We start from the raw sequence: 25,504 nt of genomic DNA, 5'->3' as shown, positions 1-25,504 counted from the left end.
GGCTGCCCCATCCGTTGTCACACCAACACACTTTGACCAGGAGAGCTGATTGAGATAAAGTATGTGTCCATTGCAGAAAAAAATCTCTGCTGCCTGCAGTGGTAAATGTTGGCAAATCTGAATTAAATAAGAACTGCTCTTCAAAGTCATCATTCCGAACATACTGCACGTAAACCAAGAGAATGGCATGGCTAGCCAGACTGGATTCATCGAGTTGTAAGGCGATATAGTCAAAAGTGCAGAGACGTTCAGTGAGCTACTGCTCAACATCATTTGACATGTCACATATCCTCACATGAACAGTGTCGTTTGTCACGGGAATTGTCTTTTAAGTTCGCTGCTTCTTTTTCACCTATGAGTGCAGTGCACAAAACGATGGCAACTTCTGCAACCGTATGGGACGTTTTGCTCTGAGCTAGCCGGTAGGAGACCTAAACAGTGATGGCAAGTGAATTTTTTTTTTTTTTTTTTTGGGATGCCTCGAGGTTTTGGCTCATACGTTAAAAAAAAAGTCTTTATCTTTATAGACAGTTGGCCTGCTTTGTTTCAAAATGTATCTGCAATTTCGAAGGCTTCAGGCTTTCATTAGCCAGTATTTCGTTGCATGGCACACACAACGGCGGGTGCTCACCATTCACGCAATACGTAAATCCATATTTCAGAAATACCGGGTCACACGCCTGTAAAACTCCCTCTTTGGTTCTTCAGAAGAAGTCGAGAGCTGGAACTCGTTTTACACGTTGACTTTTTGCCTACACTAGTCGCCTCTAGACATTCTCCGGTCATGTCAGAGCATATTATTGCGCAATACATGTTGCATACATTTGAAATATCTTATATGCAAATTTGATTGGCTGAATGTTCGAACATGTTATCGTTTGCTAGGCCTACATGCAAAACCATTACCGGCTTATATAGTTTAATGTCAGAACTGGGGGCAGGGATTCCCTTATGGACAGAGGGAGCATGGCTTGAAAAAAAGGTTTTACATTTAGAATTCGTCTCGCGACCTTTTCAGAAACTCTGGCGACCCAAGGGTTGAGAACCACTGCTTTATATGACCATATGCTATCAAAATGATTTTGAGGATGGTACCAAAACTAGGTGCCTATAAAACCATATCTCAATAAGTGTCAAATTGTGGAATAGTGTTACTTTAAATCAGTCAATAATATGACATTTTACAGCATAATATAGCTCTCCACTGATAACATTAGATACATGCTTAAGAGAATGAAAAAAAACATATTTTACAAACTTTATTTTAAATGCACAGCATTTTTTACAAAATAAAAAGGACAAAGATGAGGCAGGTACATAATGTAGCTGTACACAACTTGCCCATCAAGATGGATGAAACACTTAGCATAGCCCATCTGTATTTGTCATCCAACAAAAAAGCTGTATGGTCTTTAATTCAATCACCATGCCTTAGGTTTCAGCTGTTCTGCCATCTTTATGGACTACAAGGAAACCCTCCTCCAATGGACTCAACACAAGAATTAAATGTATCTTAAAGTGGAAAAAAATGTTTCAAAGATTCAAGGGCTTTCAATAGAACATTCCTCATTTGGTCTATTCTAACAACACAAGGTCATCTCTGTTGGCTTGTCCTTAGACCTGTGTGACAGTGGACCTATTGTTTGAGATGGGAAGTAGGTACAAAGTCACACACACAGGGACAGTGGGGTAGACCAAGGAGCTCCATCCAGGCCCCCCCCCCCCCACACACACTTGGACAAAAAAGCGCCCCCCACCAGGACCCGGTCCTGCATCCGCTTGGGATCGATGAAGTCCTGGTCATATCCTCAGGGTATCACTCGGCCTTCTCCTCTTCTCCTTGATAGTGCCTGTATTCTGGTCTAAGCTCCCAGGTGTTTTTGTGGGTGCCCTTCACATTGTAGATCCCAATGTCGCGAAGGATCTCTTTCAGGTAGATCTGCAGTGACGGACAGACTTTTTAAACAAAGGAAGCACACCCGTGACATCTCGGGGAGCTCTGAACCACACACTACTTTCTCATTTTTTTACCAATTCATTGACTGATAAAAGCTGTATTACTTATGGGGCTAACTACCTTATCACTAAGGAAAACAGGGAAGGCCTGCTCTTCTTCAAGAAAACACTACATACCACCGGCTGCTTGGTGATGTCCACAAGGTCTTTGATGTTGTAGAATTGATGCTTCTCAAAGGCAGAGAAGAGCATGTCCAGCACCTGCTGTTTGTCTGCTCGTGCCCTTTTGCCTTCTTCTTTCTTTTTCTTATCATACTCCAGCTACACACACACACACACACACACACACACACACGATAAATTCTGCTGTTGCTTTGTGTCCTTAGGTTCTATGTTCCTGAACATTAATTAAAACACTATGTACCTTTTATATGGGGACATTAGGATTGGTGGGGTTAATGGGTACTAACAAAACCACAATGATATAATACACAGAAAATCAATTTTGGAATTTCTAAAGACACCACATGCACAAAAGGAAAGAATACGTTTTGCTTACATTGTAGGCATGATTCGACACTGGCTTGTAGTTGGTAGTCACAGCCTTGTCGAGTTGCTGAGATAGCCGGACTGGTTTGGAGGACTCCTCAATCTGAAGCCTGTAATAACAGATGAAAGAATGAATGAATCCAAGGTTTCCAGCTTGCCAGGAGTACAGGCTTTTTTAACCTGAATGTGAAGGTGCTTTAGCATTCTTCTAGAGGCTGAATGTGGGTCATGTCAATTTGACGCTTCATATGTGATTTCAAGCGTCTCTGTGTTTGTGAATGTGTATGAGTGTGTAATGACCACGTACTTCTTTAACTTCATGTAGTTCTCACTGACAGCTGGTCGGCACTCAGCCCTCTGGACCACCACACCCTCCAGTGCTAATTTGTCTTGGGGAGGGGAAGCAGAGAGAAAAAGTCACACACACAGTAGAAATACTAGAGCAACACAGTGCATTTTGGGTCAAGGGCCTATGGCCTGTAACACCTCTGTACTATGACTGGAGATCAGTTGCTCTTTTGCCGTTGATTTTCATTTCACGCAGCACACACACCTTATCACCAATTACTCGTCCAGCAACCAATCCAGAGAATCACTGGCGCCCTACAAGACACGCTCTGTTCCCCAATTCATGGTCACCACCATCTCTCTTTCTCTCTCTCCGTCTCTCAATCTCTTCGCTTAACCTTCCTGGTCTTGGGTCGTAGACTCGTCCCGACCTTACTCATATTTCTCTGATTTGATTATAACTGACAGAAGGTCTGATTAGGAGTGGGGCTTTTCCCAAGTTTATGAAAGCCATTTTTAAAGGGTTTTAAACCACACTCTGACATTGGAGCACCAAACACACACACACACACACACACACACACACACACTAAAACACTCCTGAGCCTCCTTAGGCTCCTCCAGCTCGGTTGGGGAGTGGCGACGGCGGGGTGGGGACTCACCTGGGCCCGGCAGTGACCCTGAGGTGCTGCCGTCAGCCTCTGACTGCCCTGAGGGAAGGATGGCAGAATGAGAACTACAGCAGGACAGTGGGGCTGGGACAGGCCCCGGTCCCCTGCCAGCCACCCATCCGCATTTACGCACACACACACACACACACACACACACACACACACACACATCTATGCACACACATATACAGTACCTTGCGTAAGTATTCACCCCCTTGGATGTTTTACCCTTTTATGGCTTTTATAAATCAGTCATGGTCAATATAAGTTGGCTTTTTGGACAAAAAAATTCACAAAATAGCTCTCTTTAATGTCAAAGTGAAAATATATTTCTACACAGTTATGTAAATTAAATACAAATATGTAATGAAAATAATTGCTTGCATAAGTATTCACCCCCTTTGTATAGACTGACCTAATTCAACAGAGGTCCAGCCAATTGGTGCTAGAAGTCTCACAATTTGTGTAATGGGGGTCAGTGTGCAGTGAATGTGTCTCAAGTGATTGTAGTATAACGACACCTGTGTCTGGAAGGTCCATTCACTGGTCAGTATTCAGTAATCAGTATTACTGGCTATTGTTAAACCATTAAGACCCAAGATCACTCTTAGCAACTCAGAGAAAAGGTTTTTGAAAAGTATAAGTCAGGGGAAGGATACAAAAAAAATGTCCAAGGCACTAAACATCCCCTGGAATTCTGTTAAATCCATCATCAAGAAATGGATGGATTGTGGCACATGTGTAAATCTGCCTAGATCAGGCCGTCCTCACAAACTGAGGGGCCGTTCAAGAAGGAGACTAGTAAGATAGGCCACCAATAGACCTATGACTACTCTGAAGAAGTTTCAAGCTTCAGCAGTTGAGATTGGAGAAACTCTGCATACCACCACTGTTGCCTTGGTTCTTCACCAATCTAAGCTTTATGGAAGAGAGCCACTGTTGAAAAAAAGGATCGACTACAGTTCGCCAAAAGGCATGTGGAAGTCTCCATGGTCAAGTGGAAGAAGGTTCTGTGGTTTGATGAGACCAAAGTGGAGCATTTTTTTCAACAGTGGCTCTCTTCAATGAAGCTTTGATTGGTGAAGAACCAAGGCAACAGTAGTGGTATGCAGAGTCTCTCCCATACCAGCTGCTGAAGCTTGAAACTTCTTCAGAGTAGTCATAGGTGTCTTGGTGGCCTCTCTTACTAGTTTCCTTCTTGCATGGTCACTCAGTTTGTAAGGACGGCCTGATCTAGGCAGATTTACACATGTGCCATATTCCTTCCATTTCTTGATGATGGATTGAACAGAATTTCAGGGGATGTTAAGTGCCTTGGACATTTTTTTGTATCCTTCCCCTGACCTGTACTTTTCAATAACCTTTTCTCTGAGTTTCTTAGGGTGATCTGTGGTCTTCATGTTGTAACAGTAGCCAGGAATACTGATTACTGAATACTGACCAGTGAATAGACCTTCCAGACACAGGTGTCGTTATACTACAATCACTTGAGACACATTTACTGCACACTGATCCCCATATCACTAATTGTGAGACTTCTAGCACCAATTGGCTGGACCTCTGTTGAATTAGGTCAGTCTATATAAAGGGGGTGATAAAGGGGGTGAATACTTATGCAATCACTTATTTTCATTACATATTTGTATTTAATTTACATGACTGTGTAGAAATATATTTTCACTTTGACATTAAAGAGAGCCATTTTGTGAATTTTTTTGTCCAAAAAGCCAACTTATATTGACCATGACTGATTTATAAAAGCCATAAAAGGGTAAAACATCCAAGGGGGTGAATACTTACGCAAGGTACTGTACACCACACAGAAACACTAGAGAATCTCTCTCTCATACATACATACATACGTACACATAAAAGGCACAAAAACACCACACAACACAGGCTCTAAACAGCACACACAAGCACTAATACACGACATTACACAAACGCACAACAGCACACATGCCACAAACAGGACCCATACACTCACACATACTATAAAATGGCCCCACTTGCCACATACATACAAGCAAACAGCGCAGAGAGGAAGTGATCAAATGCCCCACACACACACACACCAAACACACACACACACACACACCACACTAAAGAAGGCACACAAGCCACACACAGGCATCAGCAAAGCACAAAGATAGAGAGAGAGCGCAGTAAAGAGCGTAGAGGTTCCACTCGCCAAACCACCTGATTTACACCTGGCTTGACTAGACTGGCTCCAGCTTTGCTGCACACTCACAACTGCATGAACATACACGCCACTGTCTACCATCCAATTTCATGAGTAGGGTTTAGTCAGCAAGCAGTTTCTTACTCCCATGCTAGCTCTCACACACACACAAACAAACAAATCAACTCCACACCAATCAATGATTGCATTACAAATTTGATTGGTTCATTGGGTTTTTTGATCAGCCTGAGTGGCAACCACAACACATCGGAGGAGGAGGGGCTAGGCCCAGCCAAAAGGCCAATCAGATATCAACAGCACTGCATAGAAGCAGAGAGGGACAAAGCGGCGGCAAGCTCAAGATCAACGGATCATGGTCTGTCATGGCGCCGGCTGAGAAGGGCAGAGTTTGAGGTGAGGATGAGTAGACGACAGTGGAAGTGAACGGAAAACAATGTCGCAACACATGTATCACTTACCCCAAGGTGCTACTAGAGGAAGAAGATGTGAGTCACAAGGACAGCATGCACTTAAAATGAATGACATTACTCAACACGAAATGAGAAGACACCTCTAAAAGCTGCTAGTGTATAACACCTTCAATTAACTTACATGACTAATTTGTTTATGCATTTGTGTAGCAAACCAACACATGACAGATCTTTTGAGCAGTGACACATTTTGGAAAGGCCCATCAGGTGAATCTTAATCAGTCCGAATTTCTCGGCAACTCCCTAGCCTTGTCATGGGTCAGTTGTGGACTAGTTGAGCCCAGTTGTGGACTAACTTTTTGTGTGAACCCACATGTTAAACAGAAACACAGTCCTCCTGAATAAGTCTGAAGAAGGGACTTATGAGTCCTCACAAATGGACTTCAGTCAAGGATAGGCCGAGATGGGTCCTAACCTGAAGCCGTCTCAGTGAAAACTGTCAGCGTTTGGCCTCCAACAGTCTGCATGGTGAATGGGTGTTCTCGGGGGACCTGGACCACACTCGCCTTCTCCCCCGTGCTTTCTAGCGTGGTCAACTCCTCATTTAGGGTGAAGGAGACCTGCAGAAATCACACAGTACAATCTTCACCAAAACGGACCACAGAAACCAACCACTTACAAATGACACAGGTAAAACAGTCCAATGTTACTTTTTCCAGTGCACAAGGATAACAGTCAAACTCAAAGGACACATGTCAACCTTTTCAAGCGTTATGACATCTTGTAGACACCATTCATATAGAGCTTACTAAGATTTCCAAATAATAATGTCGACTTAACTTTGCCTGAACTCTGCAGAAGGAACGGTACTAAAGCTGTTGAGATAGGACTTACCTCTGCTTTCCCCTGGTTCCTGAAAAAAAGAAAAACGACAGAATTTGAAATTTAATTTGCATGTGATTACACAGAGGTTGGTGTCGTAAATGCTTAACACTACACTACTTAATAATTTAGATCGCTTGGGTTACAATCAACGTACTTTGAAATGCGCAGTTTCCCCACATCGCCCCTGCCTGTTGATTTGGCCCACTGCTGAGCGAGGTATTTAGGAACCTGTATGTTCATAGATTTACAACAGATTAAGGTTAGTTTGTAGCACACATACAATGAATCAGTAGCTAGCTAGAAGATGATGTACGATTAAAGATGTTAACGTGAAATTACATCAATATCCGACCGCTGACGTTACCATGTTTACCTTTGCAATCTAACGTTACCTACACAAGCTTAATGTTATGACCCACGCAAGCTAACATACTAGTTTACACGCTGACATCTGGTTCAATTTACATTAACGGCAAACTGGCAATATGCATGTGACAACTGCATGAAGACTACCAAGCAAGCTATCGATAGCTAGCTAGGGTCGTTAGCTATACGTTTCACTACTAACAGTAGGTTCATCAACAAAATGGCGCTCTTACTTTCACAAGCCAGACTCCAGTATTTTGTTTGGCCCCAGTGAGATCTACGTCTCCTTTGTCTGACATCTTTTAAATAGTAAGTTTATAACCAAAACAGACAGAATTGGTTTCTAAACTTGTCTTTGTTCTTAGCAGCCCACGTTCCCCCTTCGAAGAAGACCGGTTAGTGGTTATCTACGGCGGCTCTACGTGACCTGAAAGAACGCGAAATGTCTGGTACAGTGGACCCAAGCATCACGCCCCCATCTTTTACCAGTTTCGAATAACTAATCTTAGTGATATTTCGTGATTTTGATTATAATTACATAAAATACGTAACAAAACAAATATTAATGAAATATAAGAAATACATCACTGAAGAAAAAAAATAAAAATTTAGAAAACTGATCAAAAGGTGCCGTTTATTGCAATTGTTGCGGAGAATGAAACTTGCTGCGGTATTATTAAGTATATTCTTCAAGTTCCGTAAGAATTTAGGAAAATTGTGATCCCATCAGGTTCTGGCAAGGCTTCGTTGTGACACTTACGGCCAAAGGTGACTTTTATTTGCAGCAGGAATTCTCAGAAATGCAGTGATTTTGAGTTCAATAAAACGAATACCAAATAATGCAGAAATTCTATAAATTAGCATTTTTTTGCGGAAATAACCACCAATAGCAGGAAACCCATGAATTTGAATTAATTACCTCAAATTTTGATCTTACCCAGACCCAAATGTATATACATTTTTTGCAGACTTATCGACCAACATATGTACAGGGAAAGGACAATGTTTCTGAAACATTTTTAACTTTAATTATGTTCAAAGTTAATTACAGCAATGTCCACACGAAATATAGTACAGTAAAAAAATGCAGATAGAAGTGATCACATACAATAAGATTGTAGGGTCTCTCTTTTTGTGCACACACACACATACATCCACCCTATAAAACCTGCATGTTACAGAACATAGGTAAATTGTGAACATGTCAAAGATCCTTAAATCTTATTACTTTGAAAGGGATAAAATATATTCTACAGAATTGCAAAATATTTCTATATACATTACTTCTCATGCCTCCATCAAAGAGCAAAAAAAAAAAGCTTAATGTTTACTACTTACAGAACCGACTTGTTCTCACACAGTACAGAACAATCAAGTAAAAAATATAAGTGTAATAGAATGACTGACTGCAAACAATTAAGAATGATGAAAAAAGAAATATTCTGAAAATACAAAAAACGAAAACCAACCAACGGCAAAAAGTCTTGGTTGTGAATTGAAGAAGACTGACACATATGAAAGCATTCTACAGCCATGGCATCAAATAATATGCAACACAGAGAGTCAAATACACTGTTTTACATTGCTCTTTCTCTTTGAGAATAATATTTGAACACCTTAATGCAACTGAATTGAAACTCTACACACGTATTAACCCAAGAAAGACTTGGGTAGCAGTCAGGTTACAGATGAATGTTTGCTGGCTACAGGAACATGCGGTCGTTGCTATGAGAGAAACGCGTGTTCAGTTCAGCTGACTTCTTTAGCAGGGACTTCTTTTGGGCGTCATCGAAGCGGTTGACCTGCAGGTCTTGGTCACGGTCGAAGGACCTTCTCTCCACTGGCTTATTGCCCTCTGCTGCTGCTTTCCTCTTTAATTTCTTGGTATGCATATTGATGAGAGACTCCCCACGTTTGGATTCCTGGCCAAAACATGACAGCAAAAATTGTGAATTTGGACAGGGTTGTTTCATTCCACATCCTAAGCAAAACAGCACTCAACAACACGCAAAAGATTTTGTTTGTTGCATGAAAATGAAAAGGACAATCATACCGTACACAAACTCCTATCGTACCATCTTTCCCTTATTCAGTATTCGCCGATCTTCGAATATGCACATTCGTCGGCTGTATGTCTGTCTGTCTGTCTTTGGCTTGACAACGTTATCAAACAGCTAATAATGTGTTGCTAATGTTAGATAAACTTTGGTCCTTATAACCAGCTCTGGATGAGCTATATTTAAATGATAAACATCCAAATGTGCTGTTAGGGAGAAATGTTTTGAACACAATAGATAGTCTCGGAATCAAGTCCAATTCATGTACAGTATGTGAAAGTTTAGGCACCCCTCTTAGGCTGCATGATAATTTAATCTGTCTTCACCAAAAATATTACAGTGATATATTATTCATTTTTTAGTTAACAATGAGTACGGAGGTATTTTCCAGACAAGGATATTAAGTGTAGCAGTACTTAGTTGTGTGAAATGAAATCAAATGTGAAAAATAGGCTGTGCAAATATTTGGGCACCCTTATAATTTTGTTGATTTGAATACCTGTAACTACTCAAGACTGATTAAGTGCACAATAAAACACATAATTAGTCTATTAGCTTGTTAAGCCTTCAATTCCATAGAAAGGTGCATTCAATAATTAGAAAAGGTATTTAAGGTAGCCAATTGCAAGTTGTGCTTCTCTTTGATTCTCCTCTGAAAAGTGACAACATGGGGGCCTAAAAACAACTGTCAAATGATCTGAAAACAAAGATTGTTCAGTATTGTGGTGTAGGAGAAGGGTACAAAAAGTTATCCCAGAGGTTTCAGGTCTGATGAGACAAAGATTGCACTATTTGGTAACAACAAGAGGTGTTATGCATGGTGACAAAAGAACACAGCATTCCAAGAAAATCACTTGCTGCATTAAAATTTGGTGGGGGGTCCATCATGCTGTGGGGCAGTGTGGCTAGTTCAGGTACAGGGAATCGTGGGTATCAGGGAATTGTTTAAGTTGAGGGTCGCATGGGTTCAACTCAATATCAGCAAATTCTTTAAAATAATGTTCATTAATCTGTCACAAAGTTCAAGTTACGCCGAAGTTGGGTGTTCCAGCAAGACAAAACCCCCAAACATTGCTCCAAATCTACCAATACATTTATGCAGAGTAAGTATAATGTTCTGGATTGGCCATCCCAGTCCCCAGACTTGAATATTATTTAAAATCTCTGGTATGACTTGAAGCAGGCTGTCCACACTAGGCAGCCATCAAACTTAACTGAACTGGAGATGTTTTGTAAGGAGGAATGGTCCAAAATACCATCACCCAGAATCCAGACAGTCATCAGAGGCTATAGGAAGCGTCTAGACTAGAGGCTGTTGTAAATATTGATGTGATTTTTCTGTTGGGGTGCCCAAATGTATGCACCGTCTAATTTTGTTATGATGCATATAGCATATTTTAATAAACCTTATTTCACCGCTGAAATATGACCTGGATATGTCCATGAATATGACATGGATATGTGCTTGAAGTATTAAATATATGATGATAAAGAAAAGACGCCCAATAATTTATAAATGAAAATAATCAGGGGTGCCCAAACTTTTTCATACGACTGTATAGGTCTATTAATGTTACCCCTCCCTCCTGCCAGGCATATTGATGGGACTGGTTCCTTGGGTTTGTGACAGCAGCATATACTTTCAACAGTATGTGTCACCATAGTCATAGGACGACAGGCCAAAAAATGTATCAAAAAGAAAGACTCACATTGTACTTAGACACTTTCTCTGCCATCTCAATATCCTTCTGAGAGAGACGTGGGGCCTCCTTCTTCTCCGACTTCCCACTTTTCTTTCCTTCCTTTCGCTCCTATGAAGCAGATGACATACTGATTAGAAACATCAAATATAACAAACATAGAACATAGGCCTGACCTATAAAACCATTACCTTCCAACTATTATCCTTCAGTGGCATATACGAGTACAAGGGAAGAATATGGATAAAGCAGATCGTTTTGGAAGTATATGGAGGAGCAGTGCCTCTTATAGCGCACTTGATCGTCTTTTGATAGTATTTTGAATACTACATTAACAGGATGAAAATATTAGAAATATTAGCAGCCATCAGTGTTAGCTTAACAGGAGGACAACACATTCAACGGTTTTGGCTTGTCTTCTAGGCAGCTCACCCTGTCCTTGCGTTCCCGGTCTGCTGGGGTGTCTGTCCACATGGAGCGATCCCCTCCTTTCTCTGGGCCTGCCTTTTTCTTAAATGTGCGGGCACCCAGGCCTATATGCTGCAACTCTGGCGGCAGCTCAGTCATCCAGGTCTCCCTCTTCACCTCTTCAGGGCCATCCTATTCACACAGACATTTAACAAAATATTTTTTAACTGGAACTAGAGAAAAACAAATAGGGCACCATTTTTCACAAAAAGGTAGAGGCATCATAATATGCATACATCATAACATTGATATTTCTAATATGCTAAATAAGCTACTTTCAAATGTTCACCATCTTAAGAAGATCAAGATGATCCACAAGTCGAACCGAGGGAGGCTGACACGGGCATCACACTTACATTTACACCGGTCAGCTTGTCTTTCATCTTCTGAGCGCGTCTCTCAAAGTCCAGGGCGACCGAGTTTTGGGATGGCCTATCCCCTTTAAAAGGCATTGGCCCAACAATGTCATCGTCACTCTCACTGCCTGAGGATTCAGCCCTATAGCCTGGGGGAAGGGCAGGGCCCGATAATTCTTCTTCGTCATCATTTGAATCCTCATCTTCATCGTTCAATCTGCGAAAGCCTGGAGGTAGAGCGGGTCCCAGCAGAGGTGGCCTGTGTGTTTATTATACATAAAAAAAATATTTAAAATTAATTTTAAAAGGGACCAATGGAACTTGCCCACAGCATCACACTCCCTTCCCTGGCTTGTCTTCTTCCCAAAGTGCTTCTTAGTACGGTCACCTCCCCATTTAAACTATGCACATGTAACTGCCTGTCAACATTATGTAAAGGAAAACAGCACCACTCGGACCAAGCAACATTCTTCTCTGGCAGCTCTTCTAAGTTCAGTTTGGATGCTTGGATGCCCACTGCATTGCCTACACATTTCTCCTGCATCGGCAAGTAGACTACAAGAACAAACTATTACCTTATCCTCTAATAATGGTCATAATGTTTTGGCTCATCTGCACATCTTTGCATTTCAAAGTGCTGCACAAATCTGAACATGAAATTAAACTCTAAATCCACAATCTCTGGTAACGGTAACATTTCTTTGTTTCTGACATCTAATCTACAATGAACCCCAAAATGAGCACCAGCATCACGTACATGTTCATGATTCTCACCTTTCAGGTGACATTTCTTGCTTTTTATATCCAGGAGGAAGAGCAGGGCCAAAGAAGTAATCATCATCATCATCACCTCCCAGTGTTCCACCCGAAGCCACATCCACTCTGAGTTGTTTACTGGAAGTATAAAGAAAAATAGTATTAAGACGCATGAAAACTCTTCCAGGTTGACCAATGCTCTTCAAGCCAGACAGCTAATATCTTGGGCTAGTTTTCGCGTAAATATTTGCAAAAGCTTACCTCGATGTTGGACCAGCTACTGGATATTTTGAGGAGTTGCCCCTGCCTCTTCTAAATGTCTCGCCATCCTCCGAGGAACTGGACGAATCATCCGCTATGTAAACAGGAGGTAACGCTGGACCTATGGCTGAGTGAAAAAGAAACATTTGAACGTGTTCTACGACATAGGCTAGTTTTAACAATCAACCAGAGTTATTACAAAACAAGCAAGCAATTAAGAACAACGGCCATTATGGCAAGCAAATATATGGCAAACAAAACCACTCACGAGGTTCCTCGTCAGAATCATCATCCTTTTGAAACTTCGGCGGCAAAGCAGGGCCCATTAAAGCAGGGTCCGACATCGCGACAGCCTTTGTTTACGCCAAGTAAATAGCTTAAAGTATTTAAACAAAACGTGTTTTGAAGATATATGGTTCCTTTATTCGTTAACCTTCTCTCCGGAAGTAAACCATTTAATGTAGCCCTCTTCTTCTAGGGTCTGCATTGCCATCTAGCGGTCACTGTTGTACTTCTAGACATAGGAAATATTTGTTTTATGACTATAACAGAGATTACAATATATTAATACTACCAGGATCTTCATTGTTTGATATTTTGGTGCTGTGTTTGTGGCCCTGATCACCACCTCGGCGTGTATTTTCTGACACCCGTGTCGTCCATTATCCCGAACATTCTACACTCTCCGCTTTCCTGATTTTCTTACAGCTCCCCTTAAAAACTAAATGGAAAAGTGCATAACTGAGGTGGTGGCGTAGATTCCCCCTCCATCACACTAGGTGGCGAAAGCGTTCCAAAACCTCGAAGCTCACCATCGATAGCGAACATTCTATTTGTTCCTTTATTTATTGTACCAGAGCATTTCTACACGTAGTGCAGGTTTGCCACACTAACTTCAACGTTAGTTGATCTTTTTGGAACACCATTATACTTGTACTTCCATAAGAAAATGAGTGACGACGAAAAGGAATTTGTTGAGCGGGTGAGTGACGTATTTTATCTTTACGATCGACATATTTTCTGCTAAGTTAGCCCCATATTACTTGACGGAAAGTGAGCTAACGTTATCTGTTCGCCATGCTTTAGCATTGCTAGGCTAGCTGACCTTTGGCGGGGCTTACATTACAAATAACGAAGCGACAGCTGCAAAACATAACGCAACGTTTAGGACACAGGAATTATATTAGTTTAAACGATATTGTATATCGTAGCTAGTTAAGTAATGCGAAGTACTAATTTATGTTAAACGGAAATTCCCATTCCACGTAGAACCTTAGTGATAATGCATTCATTCGTCAAAATGTCTAAAATGTTCCTAGGTTCCATTAAATCAAGTACTGCGTTTTGTAAGCTCTTGAACTAACCAAAGTCCAAACGTCTCCGGTTGAACCCAGAGCCATGTATCTACATTCCCGCCTTAATGTAGTAACGCTCTTACAAGATGCGTATTTATATGCCTTCCTAAAGTCTCAATAGCTTTATCGATGTGTATTAGTAATTTTGCAGTACCTCATTCCAAACGATCTTGCATTGTTAATGTTAGCTAGGTAGACTAGCTAACTTGCTAGGTAGGTGGACTAGCTAACTAGTTAATGTTAGCTAGGTAGACTAGCTAACTTGCTAGGTAGGTGGACTAGCTAACTAGTTAATGTTAGCTAGGTAGACTAGCTAACTAATTAGCTAGTTCGATTCCTTACCAAGTGTCTAAGTGTTATTGAGCAAGACACTGAACCCCTAAATGCTCCTGATGTATAAATGCAAAATTCCTCGTAAGTCGCCTTGGCTAAAACCGTCGGCTAAAACTATTAAATGTAATTAATGTTGGTAGCCAATTAGTTAAATGGACTGAAACAGTTATGATGCATAGAGACTGGATTTGAATGCCCGTAGTTTGACTCGCAGCATCACAAATTATGAAAATGACGGCTGGTTAGATAGCTGGCCAAAAACAACTCCGTAGCCCTCAACTTTGATCTTGTATAGCCTACTACTTCAGTTAAGGGTAAGATATTCTGGTATTCTTCCTTTCAAAGGATGAGTTGTCGTTCTCAGTAGTATTAACTTTCAAATGTATTTTGAGAGTGACTCTACAATTGGGTAACTGATATTCAAATACATAGTATCAACTCGATGTCTTTTTAAAACATTAATATGTAACATTTTCAACTTTCAACTATTTATTCCATTGGTTGATGTTGTAGTGTATATGTGGTGAATGGTTTGTGTTTTTTCCCCTTTTCGTTGATGGTAGCATTTGAATACTAGAAGTGTAACAATAGCCAATATTGAATTAGCTAAAAGATATGCGGGTTTGATAACAAGTCTGTTTACTTGAGTAAAGGTATGACCCAAGGTTTGACACTTGGATGCCGTTATACCTTTGCAGTTCGTTCTTATTTTCATAAATTCCTCACCCTTTTCTTGTCTTTATTAAGGTTAAGATGGGAAGAAGGAAAATGCGGAAGAAGTCAAAAGTCAAGTTTTTAATGAGGCTAAATTGAAGCTGAATTTTTCTTTTTTGAGTGCATGCTAATAATGCGGCACAAGAGAAGGAAAAAAAAGAAGTTGGCCACGTGTATAGTGTATTGGGAGAGATGGGGGAAGAGGAATGAAGTTCAGAAATAAGACTGAAGAAAGAAGAAAAGAAATGTGTTGAAGTTATGAAGTTAAGATCAGAAGTGTGCTGGGGATAAGATGACTTCGCCAAGTAATACACTAGTTCTGTTACAATATAATCTCTGTCTTTCTGTTTGTTGTTCATGTTTTTTTCCTAAAGTGTGCATGCTTCTATCTCTGATTGGAGGTCGCATTCTGCTTTGCTCTTAAATGATAATTCTGTAATGAATATACCCAATGTATCTTCTAGTATAAATTAACGCTCTGGGGCATATGTAAAACGTTATAAACTGCCGTTTTCTGTTATTCAGTAATGATCAAAACTTTGCATTCAGGCAGCATACTGATCAGTAGAGCCATAAAGATATGGAGTGATGAGATTTAAGAGCAGCTCAGTCCAATGCTCACATCCTGTCATGCTCGATTTAGGATTCCCGCTCTGGATCCAGAAGTGTGAGCCCAAGGGGTTCAGCCAAATCTGCCAGCCGCTCCCCAGCCCAGACCCCTGCTCAGTCCAAAGATGGGTCCCGCCATTCTCACTCCAAGTCCCGCTCCCGCTCCAGATCAAAATCCAGGTGAAGGGGGTTGAGGGAAGATGGTGAAATGTGGTTGATATAGCCATGTTTTTGAAATATACATATGTACACAGTTTTGGAGTCAGTGTAGGCTTCAATATGAAAGACATGATTTTGAAACAATTTATGAAAAAAGAAAATTAAGACAAAACTAAAATTGGTCTATGATGTATATATTTATGTGTTACTCATCTTTTACAAACATCTTACTCACAAATCTGTAGGTCACGTTCCCACCGGAGTTCCCGGCGCCGTTACTCACGCTCACGTTCACGTTCTGGGTCCCGGTCCTATCGTCGGCGCTCTCGTTCCGGCTCAGACAGCGGCGAGTACCGCCGCAGGAGGAGCCACAGCCGCTCCCCAATGTCCAACCGCAGACGCCATGTTGGAGACCGGGTAAGGACCCCTGCTGCATTCTGTGTCATTTTACGTGGTTAACTCCAAAAAGGAACTGCTATGTTTTGCCAGTGCCAAATATAAGGCTTCATTTTATTTTGTATCGCATGTTTTTGCATTTCCCTCTTAAATGTCCTGTCCTGTAATTGCCAAGTATTTCAATATTATGTCTCATTTACGTGTTAATTCCACTTTACAATTTTTTTTTTAAACTTTATATGATGACTCGTAGTATATCCAGAACTAAAAGATTATTTCAGGTAAGGCTTTAAATACTTAAAGTAACATTACATTACAGTCTACGGCTACCATTTTTTTTTTTTTTTTTCGGCTGAATCGCTACTGATGTAATCTTTGTGGTATACGCATGTCCTTACCAGGCTCGGATTCAGGGACAAGTGTGTAAACATATCCGCAGCGACCTGAGTGACTCAGTCTTTCCCCGTCATGCTCCTTTCAGTGGCTTCCCATAAGGATTTCAGCCACGCCAAGAGTGCACAGTGCTGTGGTCACAGTGACGCTCTGAGTGTCCATGCATAGTTCTCTGCAGAGACCTTTTTGATCAAATGAGTCACTAAAGTTCAGATCAAGTATCGCTTAATGCCATGTTTTATCAGACGCGACGCTGAGAAATGACCACAGTCACTACTGGATGTCTCTGGATGGTATTCATATGGTATACTTGGTCGCATTCCTCTTAGGTTGGTTAGACAGGGGGAGAGAGATTAAGGACTGGCAAGAGGGTGTTTAAAGTGGCCAGCCTTCAAAAATGTAAGTAGTGGCTGGTTTGATGACTGCTTTGAAGTCCTGGGTCACACAGTAGATATGGTGATGACCACTTTGGTTCAGTGCCTATGTAAACTCCAAAACGTCTGCATTCGCACAACGCTGATTCATACGTGTGCATTTGTGTCTTCAAAGTGTACTAGTTTTGTTGTTGCACACGTGTCTCAGCACACAAGCTCAAGCACACATTTTGTGAATCGGTAGCAAAGGGTCTATAGTTTTCTCTGCCCCTTCATAATAAAATAGTAATAAAATACCATTGCTTCTAATCTAATAAATCTCATTATTTCTGCCGGTTTCCAGTAGTGTTATTCCCAGGGAGAAAACATACTAATGAAACTGCATCTTTTCTCTTGACCCTGAGCCAGTGCTTTAAAACTTGCAGTGCCAAATTAGAGCGTAATGGAATGTACATGACTGTTAATTGTATTACCAGTATTCATTTGTGGATAACCCTCAGAAGCGGTAGTAAGAAGAGGTAATGTGCTGAATACAGCACAGTAAAATAATATATATAACAAGACATTTTGGCAAATGCTGTTCTGTCATGGCGCAGACAGCCATCTAAGGCCCTATATGGCCTATAACGCTATTATATTGTATTTCTCTCCCGTCATTTTATTTGAGAATTCTGAGCAATGCTGTGTTTTAAGTGATTTCCATTTTACCATTCCATCTGCGTTTTCGACATTGAAAGGTGTATGCTTTTCTAGGCAAATCCTTGATGAAACGCTGTCTCCTTGGTTCAAATTGGCTTGTAGGGAGCAGGCAGGAAGGCAGTTCAGCGAAAGAATCGGTTTATTCCGACGGGTAGCTCTGTAATCTCAGATGTTATAATCCAGGGTCACGACAAAACTCAACAAATTTAAAGAAATAGGTAGCTTAAATGTGGCAGAATTAACATCTCAACACGATGGCGTAAATCATATCCGTCTGGAGGGAAGCTTCCATGGCCCTTTGGTAGGAGGGGGGTGAGGGTCTCTCAATTGTGGGTGAACCTTGATTTCTTCCTAGGGGGGTTGAGGTAAAGCATGGGGGGAAGGTATGACGGTTTATTTAGTTTATTCTAGATAAAGGTGTGAATGCTAGGCAGAGGGGTCTAGTTGGCCATGGACTATTTAAATGCTAATATGCCTGGCTCAAACCATCTGGTCATGGCTGTCAGACAAAGACCAGGAATCAAGTCTAAATGCCCTTGCTCCAGACCCCTGGTGTTATTCAAACTGAGTGGGGGTCTATTGAGTCTGTATGTGGTATGTGAAATCCAGTTTTATATATTGTATTGATTGATTCACATCGATATGAATGGATGACAAGACTAACAAGTGGTGGAAAAGTAAATATGAAATTATTTGTTCAGTGAATAAGCACGTTCTGTCCAAAACAGTCTGTCACCGTTTTTTCTAATGCCAACACATTGGTTTACCACATAACTATCATCTGAAATATCACGGTATGTCGAACCAAACCTATGATCTACACAGAAAATTCAGTATGGAATGGGAATAGATCAGAGCAGTATCTTTTATCGCGTTCAAAGTGAATGAGATGTGAGGGCACAAGAACAGTTGCATGTATATATAGTTGATGCATGTATATAGGTCTTTGGGCAGGATTTCAAGCATGCGCAAAGACGTAAACTCCAGTCAATTCTCCGATTTCACCGTTACATGTGCGCGTTCTCCAATTAACAACCAACTCCGATCGAGTTATCTTGGGGTGTAAAACGGCGTTTAGTTGGAGCTCAAAAATTCAAATATTGGTTACATGAAATGGATCTTCGATTTAAAACGGATAAAGCCAGACATTCGAATACATGTAACCGCATTGACTGACACCATTCGTTGTTTTAAACCTTCTAGCTTTTCTCTCTACTCCCTCTTGTGCAGGCAAATCCTGAACCCAGCTGTTGTCTGGGCGTCTTTGGTCTGAGCCTTTACACCACCGAGCGGGATTTGAGGGAAGTGTTCTCCAAGTATGGCCCTCTGGCGGACGTAAACATTGTCTACGACCAGCAATCACGCCGTTCCAGGGGCTTCGCATTTGTCTACTTTGAGAAGAGTGAGGACTCCAAGGAGGTGAGATCAGATGCTGTGTTGTGGGATCACTTTGATGATGATGGAGACATTATGGAAGTCTGCAGTTGTCATCATTGCAATGCATGGTTTTTCTACAGGGATATTGTAATTGGCTATGCATGGAAGAGAGTAAGAATTAAGTTTCTGTGTAGACACACAGACACAGACAGAATTATTCTATGCCTTGAACTTTAATTTAACAAAATTAATTTAAAGTACGAGACGTATAAAAAAATAGATTGGCTGTGAAAAACAAATCTCTTGCTTTATTGCTTTATGCAATGGCACTTATGTTTACTTGGTAGTGACACAGGTGGTATTTATGGGGGTTGGCATTTGGTTTTGGTAAGGATATCCTTGGTTTGTAAATGACAAATGGCCATGTTTATGTTCAGGCAAAGGAACGTGCCAATGGCATGGAGCTGGAGGGGCGCAGGATCAGAGTGGACTTTTCCATCACAAAGAGACCACACACCCCCACCTTGGGTATCTACATGGGTCGGCCCACCTAGTGAGTGATGTCAAAAGCTTGTTCACCCGAGTTCTGAACTATTTGAAATTTTATTTTATAATGGAAATGTACTCGATATCCCATATGACCACTTTATGCTCCTGTTTTGAATACACCATGGCATTAAAAAGTGTATTTCACAACAGGACCACTCATTCTTTATGAGTTATTCCATCTAGGGAAAGATATTGTGTGCATACTGTAGTGCGTAATAATTTGAGATTAATTTCAAAGGCACCTTGTACATTGGATATGACATTGTACATGTTGAAAATCCAATATTTTATGAGTAATGGTTCATGCAAATATTGAAGCTAAACCCAGTGATGCCAACTCGTACGAATTGATCCGTACTAATACGAAAATGTGGTGGAAATACGGCGATACGAATATAATGACTCATTCATACGAATTTAGGGTCAACTTGCAATATTATTTATTGAATAGAATATTTGCGGTAACTCGAGAAATAAGCAAAAATGTGTCATGATTTGGCCTCCTGCTTACTAACGCGGAGGGCGCCATCTTTGTTTAAATTGAACGACGTGATAAGTTTGTGCTGATTGGTCGATATTATAGCTGCAGCGACATGGAAACCAATAGGGGAGTTTGGTTCATTGTTATCTATTTAAGTGCGCACAGGCGATTGGGAATGTGTTTTATCGTTTTGAAGACTATTTACTTTTGACGTTGATGGATAAAGTTACCTTGTTGCATCTGCTCTTATTTTACAAATGGCCGTCACCAACATATTTGGGTACGTTTCTGCGATGTTTTCTTTTTTAATCAACTACTGCTCAGTAATATGGAACCCCAATCATTAAACTAATGATCAAGAATAAAACTTTCTTGACTCGAGCGATATATATTTTTCTAATACAAATACGAATGGTTAACGCAGAATTTCCATTCGAATAGAGGTATATTTCTGTCAAAAGAGTGAGCTAAATGAACAGACAAAAGACTGAAGTAGGAACAGACCGCATTTGTAGTTATTCCCGTGGCAAAAAACTGACACGAGCACCGCTGTCACTGCTCTTGTGGTCGTTGTCGAGCAGTACTTTCGCGGTCACGGTATTCCATCTAATCGAGCTCCTTTCTTACATCGCTCAATTTGCCTTACTGAGTCTTTTCATTTAGCACAATCTTTCTGTTGTGGACGAACAAGTTCTAATTTTTTTCTCATTTTAAGTTTTTAAATATAGCATGCAAACTTTATAATCTAAAAAAATGGCTGGGAAAAATAGAAGAAGCCATTTCCTAGGAAACAGACTTTCTCCCAGAGTTAAACCAAAGAATACACTTATATTAGTTAAAGTCCTGTGTCTACCAGTCATGCCTTTTGCACTATACAGTATTTCGGTCCACATTTAGCATTGCCCACAGTGGACTCTATGATGTTAAGACACACATGTCTTCCATTAAACAAAAAACAGCCAGCACCAAAGTCCAAGGGAATAAGAGTCTGCTGTCAATGGGTTTTGAGAACCAGTCCAGTGGCATGACCCTGACTGAGAAGGTCACCTGTTCAGCCTTGATTTGATTTTATAAGGGTTGCATTTTGTGTACAGAAGCTTATAAAATATGAGATACTTCCACCACATTATAAAAAGTTTGCCAAAATACACTATGACACAGCCAAATTCACGTGATGAAGACAAGACGCCTTCTCAAAAAGTGATCTTAAAGACTACAAATAAGTCTACATTTGTAGGCTGAATGCCAAAATATTGTTTCTTTTACAAGTACATATCAAACTTTTGCACGTGGAACCCATTACCGCAGTACAGATTTCACTTAAGGAAAAATACTAATTTAGTGGGGAAAATACTAATTTTGGAACCATTGAGTACAGATTGGCACACCACAATGTTGGCAATACTGTAAACCGTATCAAACTATGCAGCCTACAAAGAAATGGACCCAAGAGCAGGATTTAAAAATCCAACTCGCCTTTGCGTGTGGCTGCTTTCCAATAGCTGACTTCATCAGAGGTGATCCTGTTGGATCCTGTGTACTAAGACGCTCTAGGTTGTGGTGCAGATCTAACCGTGGGTCTTTGCTTTGGTGTCCCACAGTGGTGGTGGAGGTCCTAGCAGTTCACGCCGTTCACGTGATCACTCCGAGCGAGGGTACGACCGTGGTTCCGAACGAGGGTCTGACCGAGGGTACGACCGTGGTTCCGAACGAGGGTATGACCGTGGTTCCGAACGAGGGTACGACCGTGGTTCCGACCGAGGGTACGACCGAGGATATGACCGCCATGAAGACCGGGACTACCACAGATCATACAGGTGGGTGGAGAGAGTGTATTTCGATTAGCCAGCCTGTGTCTGAAAAACTGATTATGCAGCTTCAAAGGCTGTCCGTCATGTAAAGGTCTATGAGGAGGGCACCATGGGGCTTTTCTGTGGTGAGTTGCATGGTGACCCTGGCTACTGAGGTGTGCCTCAGTCCCGGTGTCACGAGATGACCATTCACATTGTGTATTGTTGGGTGTTGTTGCAGGCAAAGGTCCCCATCTCCGTATTCTCGTCGCGGGGCATACAGATCGAGGTCACGTTCTTACTCGCCACGTAAGTGATGACCTTTTGTGTTAGTAGTACTCTTATAGTCAAAGGAAGTGATGCTTTTAGAATCTTGTTCTGTCTGAATGGTCAGATAATTGAGCTCAGCACTCAATTTCTAGACCTACCTACAACCTTTTCATTTATTGACTTATTTGTTTGTCATTTCCATCCTTGATGTGTACGACTTCACATTTATTCATAATGTATCTACAACTTTTTTGTCAGATAGAACTTTAACATTCCAGGCTTGTAACATGTGTCCTGTCCAGCACAGCACGTGGACTTTTACCTTTTTTCCAAACACCCTTTAGTTTGTAATGGCTATGCTTTTTATTATCGCCTTTTGTTTCTACAGGCCACTATTGAGGGAGATCGTCAGACAGTGTTCATGTTTTATTGAAGATGAGTGCAGTGGGGATGGGAGAGAGGTTGTGGAAATCAGGAATCAGAAGACCAAATCTCAACTTCACACGCATTAACATGAAATGTCACTGACGGATGGTAACTGACCTACATTAGATAGATGTTTCCCTATGTTGGCCCAATCAGTGTATTGTGGACAGTCTGTAATTCTTATTGTTTTGAATGTGTTGACCTCCTCCCTTTTTAATTGATCAGTTTTATGTACGCAAATGTTAGCCATTTTTCTGGATATCCTGGACGGAGACTGCCTGCCCTGAAGTTCTTTTTTTTGTAGTGCTGTGCTCTGTAGCCTTGTATGTTGGCATCTTAAAGCAATAAAATGCTTTCCCCAAACATTCTGTCCCAGTTTGGTTGTTGGTGTCCTTCTCCCAGGACTTCTGCTAATTTAGTTATAAGGTGTGTCTGTCTTTTTCACAGTTTAGAGTTGATTTTGTTTTTGCACCTTTTTCACACACTACTTAAAAATATGAAAATATGCCCTTTGTGATTAAAAAAAAAATCTTTTTATACAGATTGTAGCCCAGCCACAATTTTTAAGTGTACGAATTGTAAATTAAGTCCAATTACAAGGAACACCTGTAGTTGCTTACAATGATCTAGCCCTTTAACATGCAATCAGGAATAGCCTCTGTATATACAAATTTGTAGCTGAGATTCATGACAAGTTAATGTTTATCACTTTTAATATAGGAATCTAAAAATGACATCATTTTAAAAGACATGTACCAGCATTTGTGGGTGTTACCTATTTAACACGATGTAGTTAGTGCTTTAAAGGGATCCTTTAAAAATATCCATAGACGGTATTGTTTTATCCTTTTTGAGTGTAGATTTGAAAAAACATTTCCGTTTGAGATTTCTAGCATCCCCATAAGAGAGATCTCCATGTTGTAGCCAAGGAACACTATCAAGAACGAGGCCTTCACGAACCACATTGATCTACTAACCATTTCTTGCTTAAAGTGGGTCTAGGCTACATGGAGAGTATAAACCTAAAGCATACAACAACATGGATTGAACAGAGACCACATTGAGATCGAGCTGAACTACAGCATAATAAACTATGGGAGTTTAGCTTTAGTCGGCGTGGTGCTGGTAGCCTACGCCCCGCAATCTATCGGAGGTAGCCTATTCCACCAGCTTCGTCTAGCTCATCCGCTGGGAGCGTGTTCTTCCCGCCGCACAATCTCTCTGCAGCAAGAGAGAGTGGGCGAGCCGCTCGGGTAAACGGGGTAAACCCACATCTTATAGTTTATGATGGAGAGGTTCATTACGCGTTCACATTAAAATGACTATTCTGTTTTTGGTGTCATACATAATTGTGTTGTGTTTTCTGTTTGTCTCCCGATGTTATTTTCTCTAACAAACTGACTTTTCACCGGTTAGTTAAATTGAAGGGTAAATATGAGCACATATATTCAGTAGTCTAAACCAGACGATTTCATTATAAAAAATATTTCTTTTGCCATGTCTTCTTAAGAGTGAAGAAGCAAAACTGTCTCTTAAAAATGTGAATGGCTCTTTGTTTTTGTTTTCATCCATCCGAGAGATAGTTCGGTAGTTCATCGGCATTGTGTGCTGCTGTATTGGTTGCAATTGAGTGACTGATCAGCGCGTAAAGGTGTGTCCTAAACCACCAACCTTCCATTTTTGTTGTTGTCATTACACTCGTTCGTACGAAAGGCTATCCATTACTGTTTGGATAGATGTTTGGCAACATTGCCTTAGACCTGTTTTTCTCAAAATACTTTCACATTACCCTTTATTCAAAGGCGGTGCTTGTACCCATGGAGTGACGTGAAACGTAACGACTTTTTTTGTCCCTCAGTCAGAAGTGATTTACTAGGAGTGGAGTTGGCGTCGAGGTCTGGCTCATACTGTTTTTTTTTGTATTTAACTTTTTGTTTCTATTTTACATTTCTTTTGTTGCCAGTTTAGTTCTTACTGTGGTGTGGTCTGGTGTATCCTCCCTTTATCATTAAGTGGATCATGAACAAACTGTACGTAGGGAATCTAAGTCCTACGGTCACGGTAGAGGACTTGAAGCAGCTCTTTGACGAGAGGAAGCTTCCCGTGGCCGATCAGGTTCTGTTGAAAACCGGGTATGCCTTCGTGGATTTTCCAGATCAGAAATGGGCCATCAAAGCCATTGAGGCTTTATCAGGTAGGCTTTTATTCCACACTACATGTATTGTCGTTGCGAATGGATTTTTTGCTAAAAGTAGTGTAGAACGTCGTGGAAATATCGCATGACAGATTTTACAAGCATTCTTCATTTGACGTACAGGCTACTGTAGCCAGCTGCCTACTATCAACGACAGCGCTTGGGGAAACACGGGCTAGCTGTCACAGGTTTACACAATTGGGGAGAATACAGAGGATGTCCAGATAAACCACGTGAATGCGATGAAAAGTAAAGTTCACTCCACGCTGTGCTATCACGCTCCAAATCAAGGCATAAACTCAAATCTCATGGGGGATGCTTCTTGGCAATTGCCAGTATTTGCGGGGTGGTCCAAAGCAGAGAGGTTGGCTTAATCATTTTTCGGTCATTTTTTGACCCGAATTTATTGAAAAGACCAGGTAAAAGTAATTACAAATGGACTTTAATCTATGCGTGGAT

At 41.0% G+C, this 25,504-nt stretch overlaps 4 protein-coding genes across 6 annotated transcripts in view; 2 read left to right on the top strand and 2 right to left on the bottom strand.

The window, feature by feature from the left end:
- Positions 1–1,773: 1,773 nt before the first annotated feature.
- Positions 1,774–7,724, bottom strand: gtf2f2a (general transcription factor IIF, polypeptide 2a). Of its 2 annotated transcripts, XM_080834639.1 has the most exons (9): positions 7,562–7,724; positions 7,117–7,190; positions 6,972–6,990; positions 6,553–6,697; positions 3,456–3,503; positions 2,813–2,894; positions 2,516–2,615; positions 2,134–2,277; positions 1,774–1,939 (listed from the first exon to the last, which is right to left on the bottom strand). In XM_080834639.1, exons 1-9 carry the CDS (start codon positions 7,625–7,627, stop codon positions 1,817–1,819), a joined length of 801 nt encoding a protein of 266 aa, XP_080690765.1. In that variant the 5' UTR covers positions 7,628–7,724; the 3' UTR covers positions 1,774–1,816. The 2 variants fall into 2 exon arrangements, with proteins under 2 accessions (XP_080690765.1, XP_080690766.1); XM_080834640.1 differs by lacking the exon at positions 3,456–3,503.
- A 671-nt stretch (positions 7,725–8,395) lies between these two features.
- On the bottom strand, positions 8,396–13,343 carry gpalpp1 (GPALPP motifs containing 1). The gene is made up of 7 exons (XM_080834634.1): positions 13,195–13,343; positions 12,927–13,053; positions 12,684–12,803; positions 11,910–12,168; positions 11,518–11,685; positions 11,095–11,196; positions 8,396–9,250 (listed from the first exon to the last, which is right to left on the bottom strand). Exons 1-7 carry the CDS (start codon positions 13,268–13,270, stop codon positions 9,032–9,034), a joined length of 1,071 nt encoding a protein of 356 aa, XP_080690760.1. The 5' UTR covers positions 13,271–13,343; the 3' UTR covers positions 8,396–9,031.
- A 435-nt stretch (positions 13,344–13,778) lies between these two features.
- On the top strand, positions 13,779–23,205 carry LOC308362122 (transformer-2 protein homolog beta-like). 2 transcript variants are annotated; one of them, XM_080834636.1, is made up of 9 exons: positions 13,780–13,908; positions 15,362–15,644; positions 15,972–16,117; positions 16,342–16,513; positions 19,189–19,377; positions 19,773–19,888; positions 21,967–22,182; positions 22,397–22,464; positions 22,814–23,205. In XM_080834636.1, exons 2-9 carry the CDS (start codon positions 15,621–15,623, stop codon positions 22,822–22,824), a joined length of 942 nt encoding a protein of 313 aa, XP_080690762.1. In that variant the 5' UTR covers positions 13,780–13,908; positions 15,362–15,620; the 3' UTR covers positions 22,825–23,205. The 2 variants fall into 2 exon arrangements, with proteins under 2 accessions (XP_080690761.1, XP_080690762.1); XM_080834635.1 differs by lacking the exon at positions 15,362–15,644 and having other exon boundaries at positions 13,779–13,908.
- Positions 23,206–24,870: 1,665 nt separating this feature from the next.
- The window catches only part of LOC308362120 (insulin-like growth factor 2 mRNA-binding protein 2), a gene marked incomplete at its 5' end in the record, with an annotated part of 35,789 nt that continues 35,155 nt past the window's right edge, over positions 24,871–25,504 (top strand). The window contains one exon of the mRNA XM_080834633.1: positions 24,871–25,045. Within this exon, the coding sequence (XP_080690759.1) occupies positions 24,871–25,045 (175 nt within the window). The remainder of the gene's footprint in view (positions 25,046–25,504) is intronic.

Source organism: Sprattus sprattus (genome assembly GCF_963457725.1).
Source record: "Sprattus sprattus genome assembly, chromosome: 3".
Taxonomy (NCBI): Eukaryota; Metazoa; Chordata; class Actinopteri; order Clupeiformes; family Clupeidae; genus Sprattus; species Sprattus sprattus.
This window is presented reverse-complemented; position numbering and strand designations above follow the sequence as displayed.